General features: G+C 28.8%; 1 protein-coding gene across 1 annotated transcript; it reads right to left on the bottom strand.

Annotated features, from left to right (window-relative positions):
• Positions 1 to 763: 763 nt before the first annotated feature.
• On the bottom strand, positions 764 to 3,469 carry LOC100787082 (probable pectate lyase 5). The gene is made up of 4 exons (XM_003526933.5): positions 3,304 to 3,469; positions 1,868 to 2,620; positions 1,463 to 1,601; positions 764 to 1,350 (listed from the first exon to the last, which is right to left on the bottom strand). The coding sequence occupies exons 1-4, from the start codon at positions 3,414 to 3,416 to the stop codon at positions 1,129 to 1,131; spliced, it is 1,227 nt and encodes a 408-aa protein (XP_003526981.1). The 5' UTR covers positions 3,417 to 3,469; the 3' UTR covers positions 764 to 1,128.
• Between the last annotated feature and the right edge of the window lie 12,303 nt (positions 3,470 to 15,772).

The following is a 15,772-nucleotide window of genomic DNA, read 5'->3' as shown; positions in this document are numbered from 1 at the left end:
GCAATCGAGCATGGAAAGGTAAGTGTGGTGTTACAATCGAGCATTCTCCCACCCCTTTTCCTTTTCTTTCTTTTTGGCCCAATATATATAGTACTACTACCACTTTAGTGTCTCCTTAATTAGCTTTACTTAGGATCTGTATTTATCCCAGTCAAATGTGCTAATTAAATTAGAGTCCCGTGTAAGTCATAAATCAAGCACATTGTGTTCATATTGGAATCAGTTTTATTATTTAAACATCAAATAACTAAAACTATGTAGTACTAACACATTTGCAAAATATATATTAAAAGGGTACAACAAAAGTAATCTTAATTTTAATGCATAAAAAGCATTTTCTTGTTGGAATCAGTCCTAACTAATTTGGCTTTTCTAATGGGAAATATCAACGCTCAAAAACATTATTGGGTAATTAACAAAGTAGTAACAAGGGAGGTATCATAAATATATTACATATCAAACGGACCTCTAATCAGATTGTAGTAGTTCCTTCTTTTGTACGATTGTAAACAGTTATTTGGGTAGTTGATCTTTTTAGAATGCTTCAATACATTTAAATGAGCACGATTGATGGGATTTGAATATTTGATGATTTTCTTTTGTTTTGGATTGGATTAGATTAGATTTTCTAATATTGTGTACGTGCCTTCGCTTTATTCATGATCTTAGTCTACAAACTGTGTATTTGTGTGTCTGCGCATGTGTCTATCACATGGAACGAGAGACAGACAGAGGAGTTTAACATATAATATAGTATAGAAGCTATAGAAACTACAAACTTTCTATTATAATATAGTAATAATATCAACTCTTCTGCACTTGTTTTTGTCTTAGAAGTTGAGATTCTTCAACTGACTAATTGGTTCCAAGAGTAACAAGTGGAGGTTGTAATCATGAGCAACTCAAAATTGAAAAAAGATAAAAAAAAAAAAAAAAAAAGACAAACAGCAGAAAACAATCTAAGAAACCCCAAAAAACCGGGGAAAAGAGTGGAGAAATATGGAAATCCAAGGAAAAGTAAATACAAAGCTAGAGATCCACTATATATATGTAGCCCTTTCCCTTTTCTGTTTCTTTTTTTTTTTGGAAAGAATGAATAAGCCAGAAGAGAAGTTGCTTGATTGTTTGTCAGCAAGGAGAACCTTTCTTACAACTGAGTGCACCAGCACCTGTTGTTATGGAACCAACAAGGGAAGATGGTCTTGCACTTAAGCTAGAAGCCCTTGCATAGCTAGAGGAGGCTCCAGCACCCGATGATGTGAAAAACGCACCGTTTACTAACAAGTCCCCTTCTGACCTCCAATTCCAATCCTGCCACTCACTCTCTGGCGCATCTTCACGTTTTGTCACCTAAACATTATTTCTTCCATACCTTTAGTACATATGATTACATATAATATATAGTAGTACAATATTTAGTCAACATAGCATGATTCATGACATTTACAAAACAATTAATCACCTCTTTGCTGAATCTGTCATCGGGTGCAACAAACCTATTGCCTTGGCAGTTGATGGTTGGATTAGCACTTCCACCAATGGCATACATTTCCCAGTGAGTATAATCATTGTTCACCACATGGAAATACCCAAGCCTACACCTGCAAATTGCACATGTTTTTTTTTTTATTATTAAACTTAACCAATGTTACTGGTGTTATAAAAGTAACAAGTAATCAAGAGTATGATTAAAGACTTTATTAAAGAAAATTAAACTGTTAAGAGTTATTTTTTCACCATTAGTACAAAATATTCATTAAATTTACTGATATCTAATGACTAATCTATGTGAGAATTTTGAGTTTTTATTTAAAAAAAAGGAGCTCAGACTATCTGGTACCACTCAGATGGTGATAGAGTAATTTACCTTGGCATCCTTTGAACAAGGCCTTCACCAAAGTGGTTGAAAGCAATAGTGACTTGCATGGCCTTGTCCTGGGTGTAAGCATCGCTGTGACCCAACAACATGACCTTATCATGATGCGTCATGTAGTTATTAGAAATGGTAATAGCGGTGGAGCCATGGATGGCGTCGATCAACCCATCGTTACAGTTAGAGAGCGAGCAATGGTCGATCCACACATGACTCCCTCCGAAGATCGACACGCCATCGCCGTCCGACACGGTTCTCCACCCGTAGTGCCGTGGGGAGTCCCGCACCATAGCGTTCCCTCCCTGTTTGCAATCGTGAATGTGAATCCCATGGATGATGACGTTGGTCACGTACTGTATCGTTATGCATGGACCCCCAGCAACGTGCACGCTGGCGCCTCTTCCGTCGATGGTCTTGAAGGAGTTCATGAGAAGCTCCTCCTTCAGCTGGATCACCATGTCTCTTGCGAAGATTATCCATAAGGGCTCGTCTTGGATCACGGCGTGCCGGAGGCTTCCCGGCTTCGGGTTTACGGCATCGTCATCGCCGTCGTCGTCCACCACGTAGATCTTGCCGTCCCTGCCGCCGATGGCGTTCTTGCCGAACCCGATTGCGCAGTCAGCTAGCCTCTGCCTGTTCTGCTCCCAGTTGGGGTCGCACCTCCAACAGTCATCAATGGGGTTGCCACTGCCACACCAGAGGTAGCCCAAGTTTCTCCTAGGCCTTGCTATAGACCCATTTATTTTCCTGCACCAAGAAATTAAATTAACAATTATTGCCTTTTATTCAATTCTTTTTTTTAGTGAATATAAGAAGAGTATAAAAGTTTTTTTTTTTTACAATATCACCCAATTTAATCAGAAATTGTCAATTGTTGTTTAGGATAAATTTATTGATTTTTATAAAAAAAGTTCTTGTAAAACTAATGACAATGATTAAAGAATTAAAAGAAAAAAAATATTTGTTATAAAAATTATAACAGACCACAAAAAAAAACATAAATAATATTATGTATTTTAATAAAAAAAAATCTTATTTTAATTCTTTAAATGGCCCTTAACATTTGACTACAAAAATGATGTTCTGATTGAATAAAAGTGTACAAAATGTTACTGTATAAATTAAACTAAAAAATAATTATTTTTCGGGGGACTTTTTGTAAAAATAAAGAATTATTAAAAAAAGAACTCCATTTAAAATACTAATATTTTGGAAGCATTAATGTTGTTAAATGATGGTGCACTGGTCATAGACAAATTGTGAACATAGGCACGTTATTTCTACTCATATAACTTGATCATAGTAACAAAAGTAATCACACTCCTATTACTCTGACAAAAAAAAAAGAAGAAGCAGAGTACTGCACAACTGCACATGTAAATATAAGTGGGTGACATGAATCTGTGGTGCTAGCTAGTGAGTAACTTTACCTGTTGACCTCTTGTACGACTTCTTCAGGGTTTCGAACTGGTGAAGAGGAAATGAAGGATGGAATGAGAAGGGAGAAGAGCAAGAAAAGCAAAGACAGAAGAGTGCTTGTCATGGTGCCTCCTCTTTGCAAAATGAGAGAGAAAGGAGGGAGGTGAGGAGTAATGTTAGTAGGAGGGGGTGTATATAAAGAGAGAAAAAGCAAGGCTACATGGTGTGATTAAACTATACACATGGGACCCACTTGCATCCTCATTTCTGTTTTTACGAGATGCCTATTGGGTAGTTTCTGCCGTTAAGTGAGGCCCAAATGATGGTAGAAGATCAAAAGTTCAAAACAGTCAAAAGAAAAAATTCCATAAGAAAAAGGGCATATACAGTAAACTCATTACTTTATTTAACTATACCATAGATGTGAAATGTATACAATGTTTGGTAAGCGTACACTTTTGAGAGTAGAAATTCAATTAAACTAACAAAGGGATTGAGTTTACTAAAAGAGATTAGTCTCTCATGACATAATAAATTAAAGTTGAATTTTTTGTTAGAAATGATATTCATATTTAATAGATAATTCTCTCTCAAACAAGATTGTCTTTGAAGGAAAAATTGAAAAATAGATTAAAAAAAAATCAATCAAGATGTAATTAAAGTTACTTACATAATTCTACAACTGCTCTCAAAGGGTGGTTAATTAATTTATACCAACCTCATTAACTAAGATGAAGGTAGAAATTGATTGTACAACAGCATGGGGGTCCCCTTAGGAACCCAAATGTGGACGTATTCAACAAAGTTCCTTTATTTCCTTGTCATATTAATATTTCTGGCATAATCGTTGAGGATAATGAAATTATGCGCGGGAATCACTTAATGAGTAATGGGCACTTTGATTAATTAAATTAAGTAGTATTAATGAGACTGAAAGTAGAAGCATCATCAGGGAAGGCTTCGCGTATAATGAGTACTAGTGGACAATGCTCAATTAATAAAAACTTAACTAATATTGGTCGTGAAAGTAGTATATAAATTCTTCCTCCACCCGTTGATATGTGTACAGTATATTCTTTTGGCAGCAATTACTTTATATTTTGACTTCGATTGAGATTGTTTGAAATTAAAGATTTACCTGGTGGATAATATTGACTTGTTTGCTCTGATGGGTCCATCTCTTGTTTTTAAGTTCACGAGGAATTTTGGAAGATCTGGGAGAAGGATAAATAAGTAAATTTCTAAATTTAATTTTGTTACATATTTAATTATAATATAAATTTACTTTCTATTAAGTGAGTTCATGGTTAGCGCATAGATTATCAAATAAATTGATATATGACTAATGAGTTCATATCAGTATTAATCCAATAAAATCATGAGATCTCTAATAGATTAATTCAGTAAAAAAAAAAAAAAAACAACTCTAATAGATTAATATAATAAGAAATACATGGTTGTAATTTTTAGGGTAAAATTTATTTTAGGTCCTCCAATATGATTAATATCTGTATTTGATATCTATAAAAAAATTGTATTATTTTCATCGCTTTAAATTTAAAATGTATCATTTTTTATGCTTAGCTAAAAAAAAATTCTTCTCCCAATCTAAAAGAAAGACTAAAAGTTTTATATATTAAGAAATAAGGAGATTTGATTAACAAAATCTTGTAAGACTATCTATTCTTATTTGAGTTTTGCTTTTATTACTCATGTTATTTAGACAAATAGTTGATAATTATGAGTTTGGATATTTATTTAATTAATCCTTGATAATCCATATAAATCTATCTATGTGGGCAATGACAATAAAATTATAGTAAATAAGCTTTTAAAACTTTTAAACTATAGCTATAGATTGATTTTCAAATCGTTTTATGTAAGACATAGTTACACTGTCATTTAGAGGGAATTAAGACATAGTTTGGATATTTGATTTATATTTTTAGTTTGGATAGATTTAGTTACTCTTGTTTATTTTGAAATAAATAATGTTAGTCTTTTTTATAATTTAAATATTGTTTGTTTTGGTTGTATAATTCAAATAATTCATATATGCTTGATGTTGATAGTACCTATAATATAATATTGCAAACAAATCCACATGATAAAAATTAATCTTAAATTAAATGAGAGTACTGCTGTCTCTATGACATAGGCATAAGCCATATCTTTAAGCATGGAATAGAAAAGTTTGTGCGAAATAAAATTCTTAAACGTGTTGACTGTATTAAGGGAAAATGAATAAACATGATAAACTTAGACATAGGAAGAGGTAAGGATATCTTAAAACTAATTAATGCATGTGAGTATTTGTGTGATACACTCCTTATGAGATGATAGAATTAAAATAAATAAAAACCCATAAAAATAGTACTTTACTATGTTCTTATAAAATTATTGGAGGTAATGTTGCTTATACTTAAATCATGATAAGTCTTGGTCTTTATTTGTGTTTTAGTTTTTGAGGCCGAAGTTAAATTTCAATTAAGAAAAAAGATAAGGCTGGAAATATATGATTGTAGTTCTTGATCCTTTTTAATATATTAAATCACACATTATTTTTCTTTTCCTAATTTAGAAGAGAAACTAAGATTCTTGATCAAGAAAGAATTATAATACCACTTTTTTTTATTCATCATTGACTATTGTTACTTTTAATAAATAAATAAATAAATAGGAAGGAGGTAAGAAGCAAATACAATATGCCACCTTTTGCTATAAAAAATAAATTAAATTCTTAATACAAAATGTATTATGTATTTTTTTTGTGTGTGAATTTTAACCTTGCAGTTTTAGTTGTTGTTTTTACTTTTTAATCATGTTATTAGTGTAAAGTAATCATTAACTATCAACAACAATTAACACGTGTAGTGACTTATCTCTTTTAATTAAGTTATACAGAATTTAAATTTTGATTGATCATTGAGGATGAAATAAATTATATTAAAAGAAAAATATTTATTGTATGTCATAAATCTGACAATAATTTACCACTTATCTTTATTAAAGAACTTATTAACTAACAACTTTTAGTTGAGTCTTTCTTTCTAACAATTTTTTTTTTCATCCATATATGTTTCAAACACAAGACCTTATTCAAAAAAATTAAATTTAGTATCACTTGAACCAACAATTACTTCTAATTGTTTTTTATGTAGATCATTACAAGAAAAATAAGATATAAATGGGAGTTAATGGAAGACAATTTGATTTACCAAATAATATACGTTCTTACTTTTGTCGTGAATCTTTCAAAGTCAATATTTTTTTCCTGAAGTACGAACTCTGTTTCTTTAGTCCATATACTAAATTACTAATATAACAGAGTAATATTTTACAAAACGTATGCATGAACAAGATGTACTGAAATAATATACTCTTGAAGAAGAACACCAAAAAATATAATACTCTTGAAGAAAGAAATGGAAATTAAATATTATAATGTTCAGCTTTAATCAAGCCGTGGACAACACCCTATGGCTTTTTATTTTGTTATTGGATAATTCATGTCATCTCCTCCACCATGCATGCCTGCTGTTAAGCATATTTGGGCTGATAGAGTGGTTCTCCCAAAAAGAAAAGAAAAAAACTACCATTGAAAATGCTTCGACTTTAGTCATTGTAGGAATCTATACTGAAAATTAGATAGGGACACCTAAAAGGACACATAGAGGAAGAAAAAAAATAAAACTCTCTCCGGCTATATTATTATTTGTTCGATCAATGATATTCTGGATTTCAAGGGTCCCCCAACATTTGCTTTTGCTTCTATGTGAAAGGGAAAACAATTGTCTTTACTTGTAACTTATTAGTTTGTTAGTCTTTTGTAGCCAGGAAAAAAAATAATTTCTCATTTTTTTAACCATCTAATTAATCTTATAAATACTATTAAAATATAAGGGTGACATAAAGTTCAATATGACGTAAGAATGAAAAGATTAAATATCATATAAATGATGATAAAACTTATAAATCTAAATATTAAAATTTTTTTGTTAAAGTGTGATATTAGATGAATTTTTAGGTTGTAGATTTCTTGTATCAAAATAGTGATACAAGTATTTAAAGCACGTGAATTCTAATGATAATCATCCTAATGATTCACACTTGAGGTAAAAAATAAGTCTAGTTAATTTTTTTTTACAAACACAAGTGAACATGTTGAAAAACCATTGAAATTAATAATGCCCATTACCATTATAATAATTAAAATACAATGACTATCAACATTAGTTTCTAGGAATATTTCTTGTTGGCTAGATGTAATGTTAAGTTTTTCACTTTTAAAGAAATGGAATCTTCTATGATTTTTTTTTGCACTCCAATAAATTCATTACGTTTTGACTGATACTCGTATGCCTTATATAAAAGCGGATGCGCAGGTTAAATTATTTCGTTTTTTTTTAAGAAGTGCATATTAAAATATTTTAACGATTTTTTTATAAACTAGGTTTTAATATATTATTTTTTAGCGTATATCATTGTTTACTCGTTAATACTTTATTCAAATAGCTAGTAGTTTTTCGTACTAATGAAAATATAATTTGTGCGTAGGTTAAATTTGGCAGATCAACCACCTCCTGTTCGAATGTACAACCATATTGACATTCGTACCCAAAAATATATGTTGTTGTTAGAAATGAATATTATTATGAAATCATGAACAAGTTTCCACTTAGTATTTGAGTTGTGCATGTTTTCTTTTAAAATACAAACCGAGGATAATATGAGTCACGTCATAATTGAAATGGTAATTCGTAGAATTTTTTATAAGATATAGCACTGATAATCACAATTATTTGATCAATATGAATTCAATTTTTCCTTTACTTCCACATCTTTTGACTTAATGCAGTATTATCTTTTATTGCTTCTTTTTTGTAATGCCCCCCCTTATAGTATAACAGTAATAGAGGATCCATCTTTCTTTTCGCCAAATAACACTACAAATATTTTTGTGATTGAGAAACTATCTTTAGAGTATAGCTAGCTGGGACATAAATATTAGGATTTGAACCTTTTAACACGCACGCATATATAGAATTTACTTGATGTCACCACTGTTAACGATGCAACTATTTAAGAGAATGTCCATTAATTTAATTAGAATGCAGATTAAAATTGGAAAAAATAGGAATGCGACTGGATTAAATTATTTAAGCGAATGCACATTAAATTATGTTAAATTAAAATTATTGATCAATTTGAAGCAATCATATAAGAGTATCTTAAATGCTAATTGTTTACCGGATTTTTTTATTGTAAGATATGGCTGCTTGATTATTATTTTTCATTAGAGCATGTTTATCTGCACAAATAATTTCTTAAAATTAAGATTGGCATCTTATACAAGATACGGAGCTTTAATATTTCTTAAGGACTTTTATACACATTAATTAAAAAATTAAATTAATATTTTACTATGAAACAAAAATTAGTGAAAATAAAAATATAAAAATGTGAATTACTTAATCTTTTTAATTTATTATTGAAGTACATTTATGTATAAATTGCTTAAATATATCATAGCACAATGGATCCACTTAAATTGTTTTAATATAACATAAAATAAGAAGATAATGCATGTTAACACAAGTGGTTAAGTTCTGAAATGAACTTCCATCTTTCTCATAAGTATGAATTCAAGTTTATGCATAGTAATCTTTTAGGTCAATTTCCGCTTGTAGTCTTAACATGACATTTGTATCATGCCCAATAGTATTTAAAGTATATATTCTTACTAACATTTTTAAAGATAAAAAAAATATAACATAACATGGATATAGTAAATTGGGAGAGCGCTCTAATGAGTTTGATTAATTTATAAAAAGAAATTAAAAACAAAAAGTAGCATGGGATTGTAGCTAAGAAAATCCAGAATTGGTGAACTAAAATAAAATATTAAATTCTAAGAGAGACAAGGATATGATCATCAATGAGTATGGGAGAAGGAACTGAAATTCCTCTACGCTTGAAATTGACGAACGATGTTATGTGGCCGACCACTACAAAAGCCGAACAACATCAGCAGAATCGATTAGAAGTAGAAGACTGAAGAACCCTACCCTTTTCCAAGCCCATTTTAATATATTGAGTTTATTTTTTATCCACTATTCATATGTTTTTTCCACGTTGTTAATTAATTCAAATTTATTTTAAAATAAATTTTAAAGTATAAATAGTATAAAACTCAATAATTTTATCAAATATAATAATTTATTTTAAATAATATATATTTATATTTATAATTATATTTAATTAAATCTATACTATAAATATTATTGATACTGTTATTTAGTTAAATATACATTTTATTTTAGACCGATTGTAATTTTGGTTATAATTAAATTGATGATTTAGGTAAGAATTTTTAATTATAACATTTTTCCTCTAATTTTATAAATTGACGATTTTAGTTCATTTGTTAAAATATTAATTAATAATTGTGATTAACAGAATTAATAGGTTAATTATAAATTATTATTTTTTTATCAAATTTAATTATAAATAAATTAAAAACTTAACAACTTATTATTTATTATAATAAAAAAATTACCAGAAGAAATAAAAAAATAAAAATAAAAATGGTGACAGAAGCACCTGCTGAATAGACTCTAAAAAAATAGTCTTCAGGCCAGCCCAACATATCCCCAGACCCCAATCCATCTATTCTTATGTTTTCATAATTCCCGAACCGCAAACTTCGGCAGAATTTCACAGTTAAAAACAAAAATACTACACCATATAATATTCCACCACTTCATGGCACAATGGCATCCTATGATAATCTAGTAAGAAATTTGCAGCCATTACAAGAAATATAGGTCATGACTTTTATTCTCTTTTAACTTAGCCCCCCTTTTTCTTTTAACACTATATATCAATCCTTTATAAATTAAGTTCCAATTTAATTCTTGTTATCAATAACCAATTTTGATGAATAATATGTTAGTACTACCGAAAACTTTTACTAAGCCATGTTACATGCACAGAAGATGGTAATTCATAATTGATTTGCACACTAGAGGGGGAAATCCAGCTTTAACTAAAAGTTATTTTCTGGGACCAATGTGAAGGTCTTTGTTAAACAGTTAATAATGCAATAGGTTCAAAATTAAAAGCACTAAAGCACAGCCATTTTAGTTGGCTTTGGCCTTTGGTTAAAGAGGTAGATTTTGCTCTACACATAATCAAATCACCTGGTGTTAATTGCTCCTTGTCTTGTTGCATTCTTTCTCATCCTCATAGTTTCTTTGTGGTGCACATGCAAGATGCAACTGTGATTAGGAGTGCACATGTTTCACATCAAAGCCGTCGTTTTCCATTTCTTCATCATTGTGTTCAGAATTTCAGAAAATTATTATCTAATTGATGAATTAGAACTACAGGATCTCCCCAGTTTTATGCTTAAATTCAAAATTACACCCTTTTCCATTTCCTCATTGTTGTGTTCAGACTTTCAAAAAATTATTATCTAATTGATGGATTAGTACTCAAGAATCTCCCAAATTTTATGCTTAAATTCAAAATTACACCCTCCTAAGAAGTTAATTTGTTCGGCAAATTTGGTCAAAGCATGACACATACTTTCCGTTAGGTGATACGTATATAAAAAATATTCATGAACACTTATGTGTCAATCTATATCCAAAGAAAAAAAAAGAAAAAATATAATAAATAATATGATGTAATAAAAAAATAAAGTATATACTCTATGTAAATGTTCATATATCATTTCTCTATGTATCCATGTATTGTTGATAAAAAAAATGTACATTCATGTATTATCTGCATTGAAAAGAAAATTCACATTTTCACCTAGTTATTTTAAGGGTTAAATTAATTAGTTTGTCATTAAATTATTTGAGAATTTTTAGATGAATTTCTAAATTAATATTTTTCAATTGAGTACCTAAATTAAAATAATAAGTTTCTCAAGTTAGTTCAAATTTTTTATTTAGTTTAAGTACTTACTTCAAAATTTTCAAATAGTTGAAAGACCAATTAAGTAATTTAGATTATTAAAAAAAATGGTGTCACTTGTAGAACTATTACGACCAATTAAGTTGGGAAGAAATTTTTTATTAAATGTGGCAAATTAGATTTTTTTTACAAAAATTAACAACTGATAATGTTAATTAATATTTCACACATATATCATCATAAAATAAAAATATATGTCACTTGTAGCAATTAGAAAAATACAAAGCCCTTAAATTCTCTATGGCTAAACATGAGTTTTTTTTTTTTTTAAATCAGCATGGCTGAACAGGAGTAATATATTATAGGAGAAATACTAGTAATATTTTTTATTTTTAATTATTAACTAAAATTTATTATGATTTACGAGATTACAGGTGAAACATATCGAACAGAAAGTGATATTGAATTTTGTTTTAAAAAAAATGAAGAAATACACTTTTTTTCTAGCTATCGTTTTACGAGTAATAATAAGTTTTAAATAAAACAATACATGCTACTAGCTAGCACTCCTTTATTTTCTGTTACAAAAGAAAAGGATGGGATCGAAATAATAGGACCCAAATCAACCATTATGATGCATCATTTATAAAACGTTCAAACTTCAATATACTAGTATTAGGTTTAACAAACATCATTCATTGTCTGAAATAAGTAGAATTTAAAGGCATTTTTATAGATCCAATGGTACAAAAGAGGCATATAACCAACTATTTTTCATCCACAATTGAGTAATTAAGAAGGGTGCCAAAGGTCCCTCGTGTTAACTGGATCGTCAGCAAAAGGCAATTCCAAAATAATGTTCCATGCATCATGAACAGTACTCTACTCTCTGTCCTGCACCAATTCGAATTGGTATAACCATAGATTGGTATAACAAGCTACCTTGTTTTCAACTAACTCAGAAGTTATTAATTGTGACATGAAAGTTGAAAAGATCAGACCTTTAATTTATTTTATTTGAATATTGCGCAAAGAGTGTTACCTGACCATGGGTTTATATTATTAAAGTGAGTTCTACTTCTCTTGGTTAAGTCTTTTTACCGTACACAACCAATAAAAAATAAAATCCAAATTACCATAGGTTATAAATAACCAACAAGAGTTGGATTTAACAAGAAGAAATTAATCTTTTGTAATGTTGCCAATAAGAGCGTGTTTAGATTAATATTCAATCCAATGAAACTAATGTTCTTTTAAAGGCTTTAAGTGTGTAGCTTTTGTGTTGGATGTCTAAAAATTTGTAAAATGTATTTAAAGTGTTTGCAACGATAAATGAAGCACATATTTAATGTTTAAATTTTTGTTAGGCGACATGCTCATATTTAACACATGTTTATATATATCTTAAACAAAATGAGCTCCGAAAGAGTGTAGAAAAAAAATTACTATCTATTAAGATTTTTAATTAGGTCTCAGTCTATGGATCATAGAAATCCTTCTCCCTGTGCACAAATTTATATGTATTATATAGCCGTGTGTATTACTCTATATGTCGCATGAATCATGCTGAAACAAGATATGAGAATTAAAGATAGGAGTATCTCCTTAATTTCCCAAATATGACCTAAATTGTTTTTCCTCATTTTCATGTCTTCTTTTTTTGTCTTTGCTTTTATATAAATATATATGGGTCCATTTACTCCATTGTCTTTGTTTAAATCCATCCCCAACAGCCTCTTGTTGTTAATTAGTATTATTGTTAAAACACATCGCCTATCTGTCATTTAATACCACTTCATCATTATCTGGCATCAATTATGTTCATTTCCTTGACATAGCTGTTTCGTAATTTAGCTATTACCGAATAAAGACAGCGTGATAGCTATGTTTTCCATCTTCTTAATAATGGTGACCTTGCATGAACCGTTTTCAAATTGGAGCACTGTTCATTATAATGTTTGAATTGGTGGGAAGCATGGTAAGCAAACTAAAGCAACAACCGTGCATTGCACTGGTATTATTATCTTCAGGTAAATTAATTTAAAAAGGTTTAACTACGTTTTTAATCTCATCTTTTAGTGTACTCCCATGTTAAAATCTCATAAAATTAGTTTTCCTAATTTTAATTGCTCACGTTTAGTTTTTAATAATTGTTTAAATTATAAGCAAAAATGTAATAGAGATGTGGCATATCATTAATTTATTTGTACGAGTAAACAAATAATATATATATATATATATATATATATATATATATAAAATATTTGAAAAAAATAAAAAATTTAGAAAATCCAATCAGAGTCATTCTGTGTTTTTTATTTAAATATTTTTTATGTTTTTCCTTTGTAAATTTATGCAGATTAATTATAATGATATATCACACCTCTATTACATTTTTGTTAATGACTGATGAAATTTTTTAGTGAGAAAATAAAATTGAACAATTAAAAATTAAGAATTAAAATCAAATTATTTGAATTTGGGAGGACTGAAATCATAAATAGGTTAAAATATGCAGGAGACTAAAATGTATTTAAGTGATCAATACAAAAATATAGATCAGAAGATTATAAAAAATAGAAATAATTAATTTAAAAATTAAATTTGAAATTTGAAAAAGTAAAGGTTAAGAATGTCAACCATTCTTCAAATTAAGAAAACTATATTAAAAGTTAAGAAATTAAGTTATTAAAACCTTGCCAATACTCTTAAAAAAATGCAGTTTCTGAGGTCGGATTCTTTTCATCAACAATCCATAATCCATATTATTGCTTCACTCCTCGTTAATCTATATTAGTGGCTATGTACAAATCGTTTACTTTTCATTGATGTGAGCCAAAAATGGAAGAAGAATAAAAGAATCTGACGTTAATTAGTATTTGAATGGGAAACGGAACTTCAGGAGAAACACATGCGTAGTTACATAATCATTAAAGTTTTGTGGTGTGGTTATGAGATCAATATTGCATATATAGCTCTATTTGGTCGATCAAATCATATCACCCCCCAAAACAAGCATTACTACCTCTCTGCTGCTATCGTGGTCCTTCTGCTTGATCAATTATGCTGGAGGCATGGTTCGTGATTTACAAGTCAAAACCTCCCATGATTAATTATTACATGCAACCTTTATCCATATTGAACAGACAACATTATTTTTCCTGTGCATTTCTACATCTCTATAGTCTTTTTCTTCCTTTGGGATCTCTCCGTTTCCTTATAAAACGATTTTTTAGTATATTTAAATTATCTTATAAAACAATTTTTTATTATAATTAGAATTGTTTAAATAAAATATTGACCAGAGAAAACATTTTTAAAATATATTATTTTCTAAAAATAGTAAGGTAATTCGAAGTATATTTAAATTATCTTATATTGTAATTAGAATTGTTTAAATAAAATATTAACCAGAGAAAACATTTTTAAAATATATTATTTTCGAAAAATAGTAAGATAATTCTAAAGGGATAAAATACTAGGAGAATTTCTTTACTGATGAACTAAAAGACAACCACATAAGTGAATCTAATATCACATTGAACCCAAAATCTTAAGAAATTATGTTAATCTTTCTTATTTATATGTTGTTCAATATGTACCTATTTTTTTTATATGGTACTTGTTATACTCACACTTGCACTATAATAATTTTTCCCTCAAGCATGCATTTCTTTTTAGGGGTGTTCAGATCCAAATTGATCCAAAATAAAAATAAAAAATCAGTCAAAAAAATTGAAAATGGAATCAAACAGATTCTTTTTGGATTTCTTTGAATAATTTTTTTCTCAAATTAGTTGGTTCAATTCAATTTGCAGTTTGTGTTTTTGAATTGGATCCAAACCAAACCAATCCACAACACATGCATTAACACTTGTATTATTATAGTGTTATGCATTTTATTTGTGCACCACTTGAATTTCATAATATTTTGTAATACTATGTATATGAAACTTATATAATGTATATTACTTTCTTTTTTAGATGACTTTTTTAAGATATGTTTGATTTAAAATAGGTCAAAATTTTTAATTTAGCATATTAATAAGTTTTGTAAATTGTTATTAACAATTTGTTAATGTAATTTTATTTAAAATATGAAAATAAAGTATATAAATTTTCATGAAATAATATTTTAATAAAATTTGTAAAATCGAACTGAATCAAACTGTAAAATATTAGTTTAGTTTGATTGGAATTTTATTTTAAATGAAAACTAAATCACATATATTTTTTAAGTTTAATTCATGTTACTTTTCAATAAAAAAAATCAAAATAAAACTAAACTGCGAATACTCCTATTTCTTCCGCATATTCCCTCTCGAGCAAAAGCCTTTTCATCTGGGAGTATATAATGGTGACACTAAAGCTTAGACCTTTGCCACTAATATGCTCTACAAACTTGCAGAGCCAATAATCACATTAATAGAACATGTGGTTTGACTTCTTATCACCAAAAATACTTTCAAGTTTCCACACAAGACATCCCCATACATCCATCTCTAATTTCACGTAACTGTTCTCCGTGAAATTAAACATCCTCAAGAAGACATA

The sequence above is a fragment of the Glycine max genome, chromosome 6, assembly GCF_000004515.6.
Source record: "Glycine max cultivar Williams 82 chromosome 6, Glycine_max_v4.0, whole genome shotgun sequence".
Taxonomy (NCBI): Eukaryota; Viridiplantae; Streptophyta; class Magnoliopsida; order Fabales; family Fabaceae; genus Glycine; species Glycine max.
Note: the sequence above shows the minus strand (reverse complement) of the source record. Positions and strands in the feature narration are given on the sequence as shown.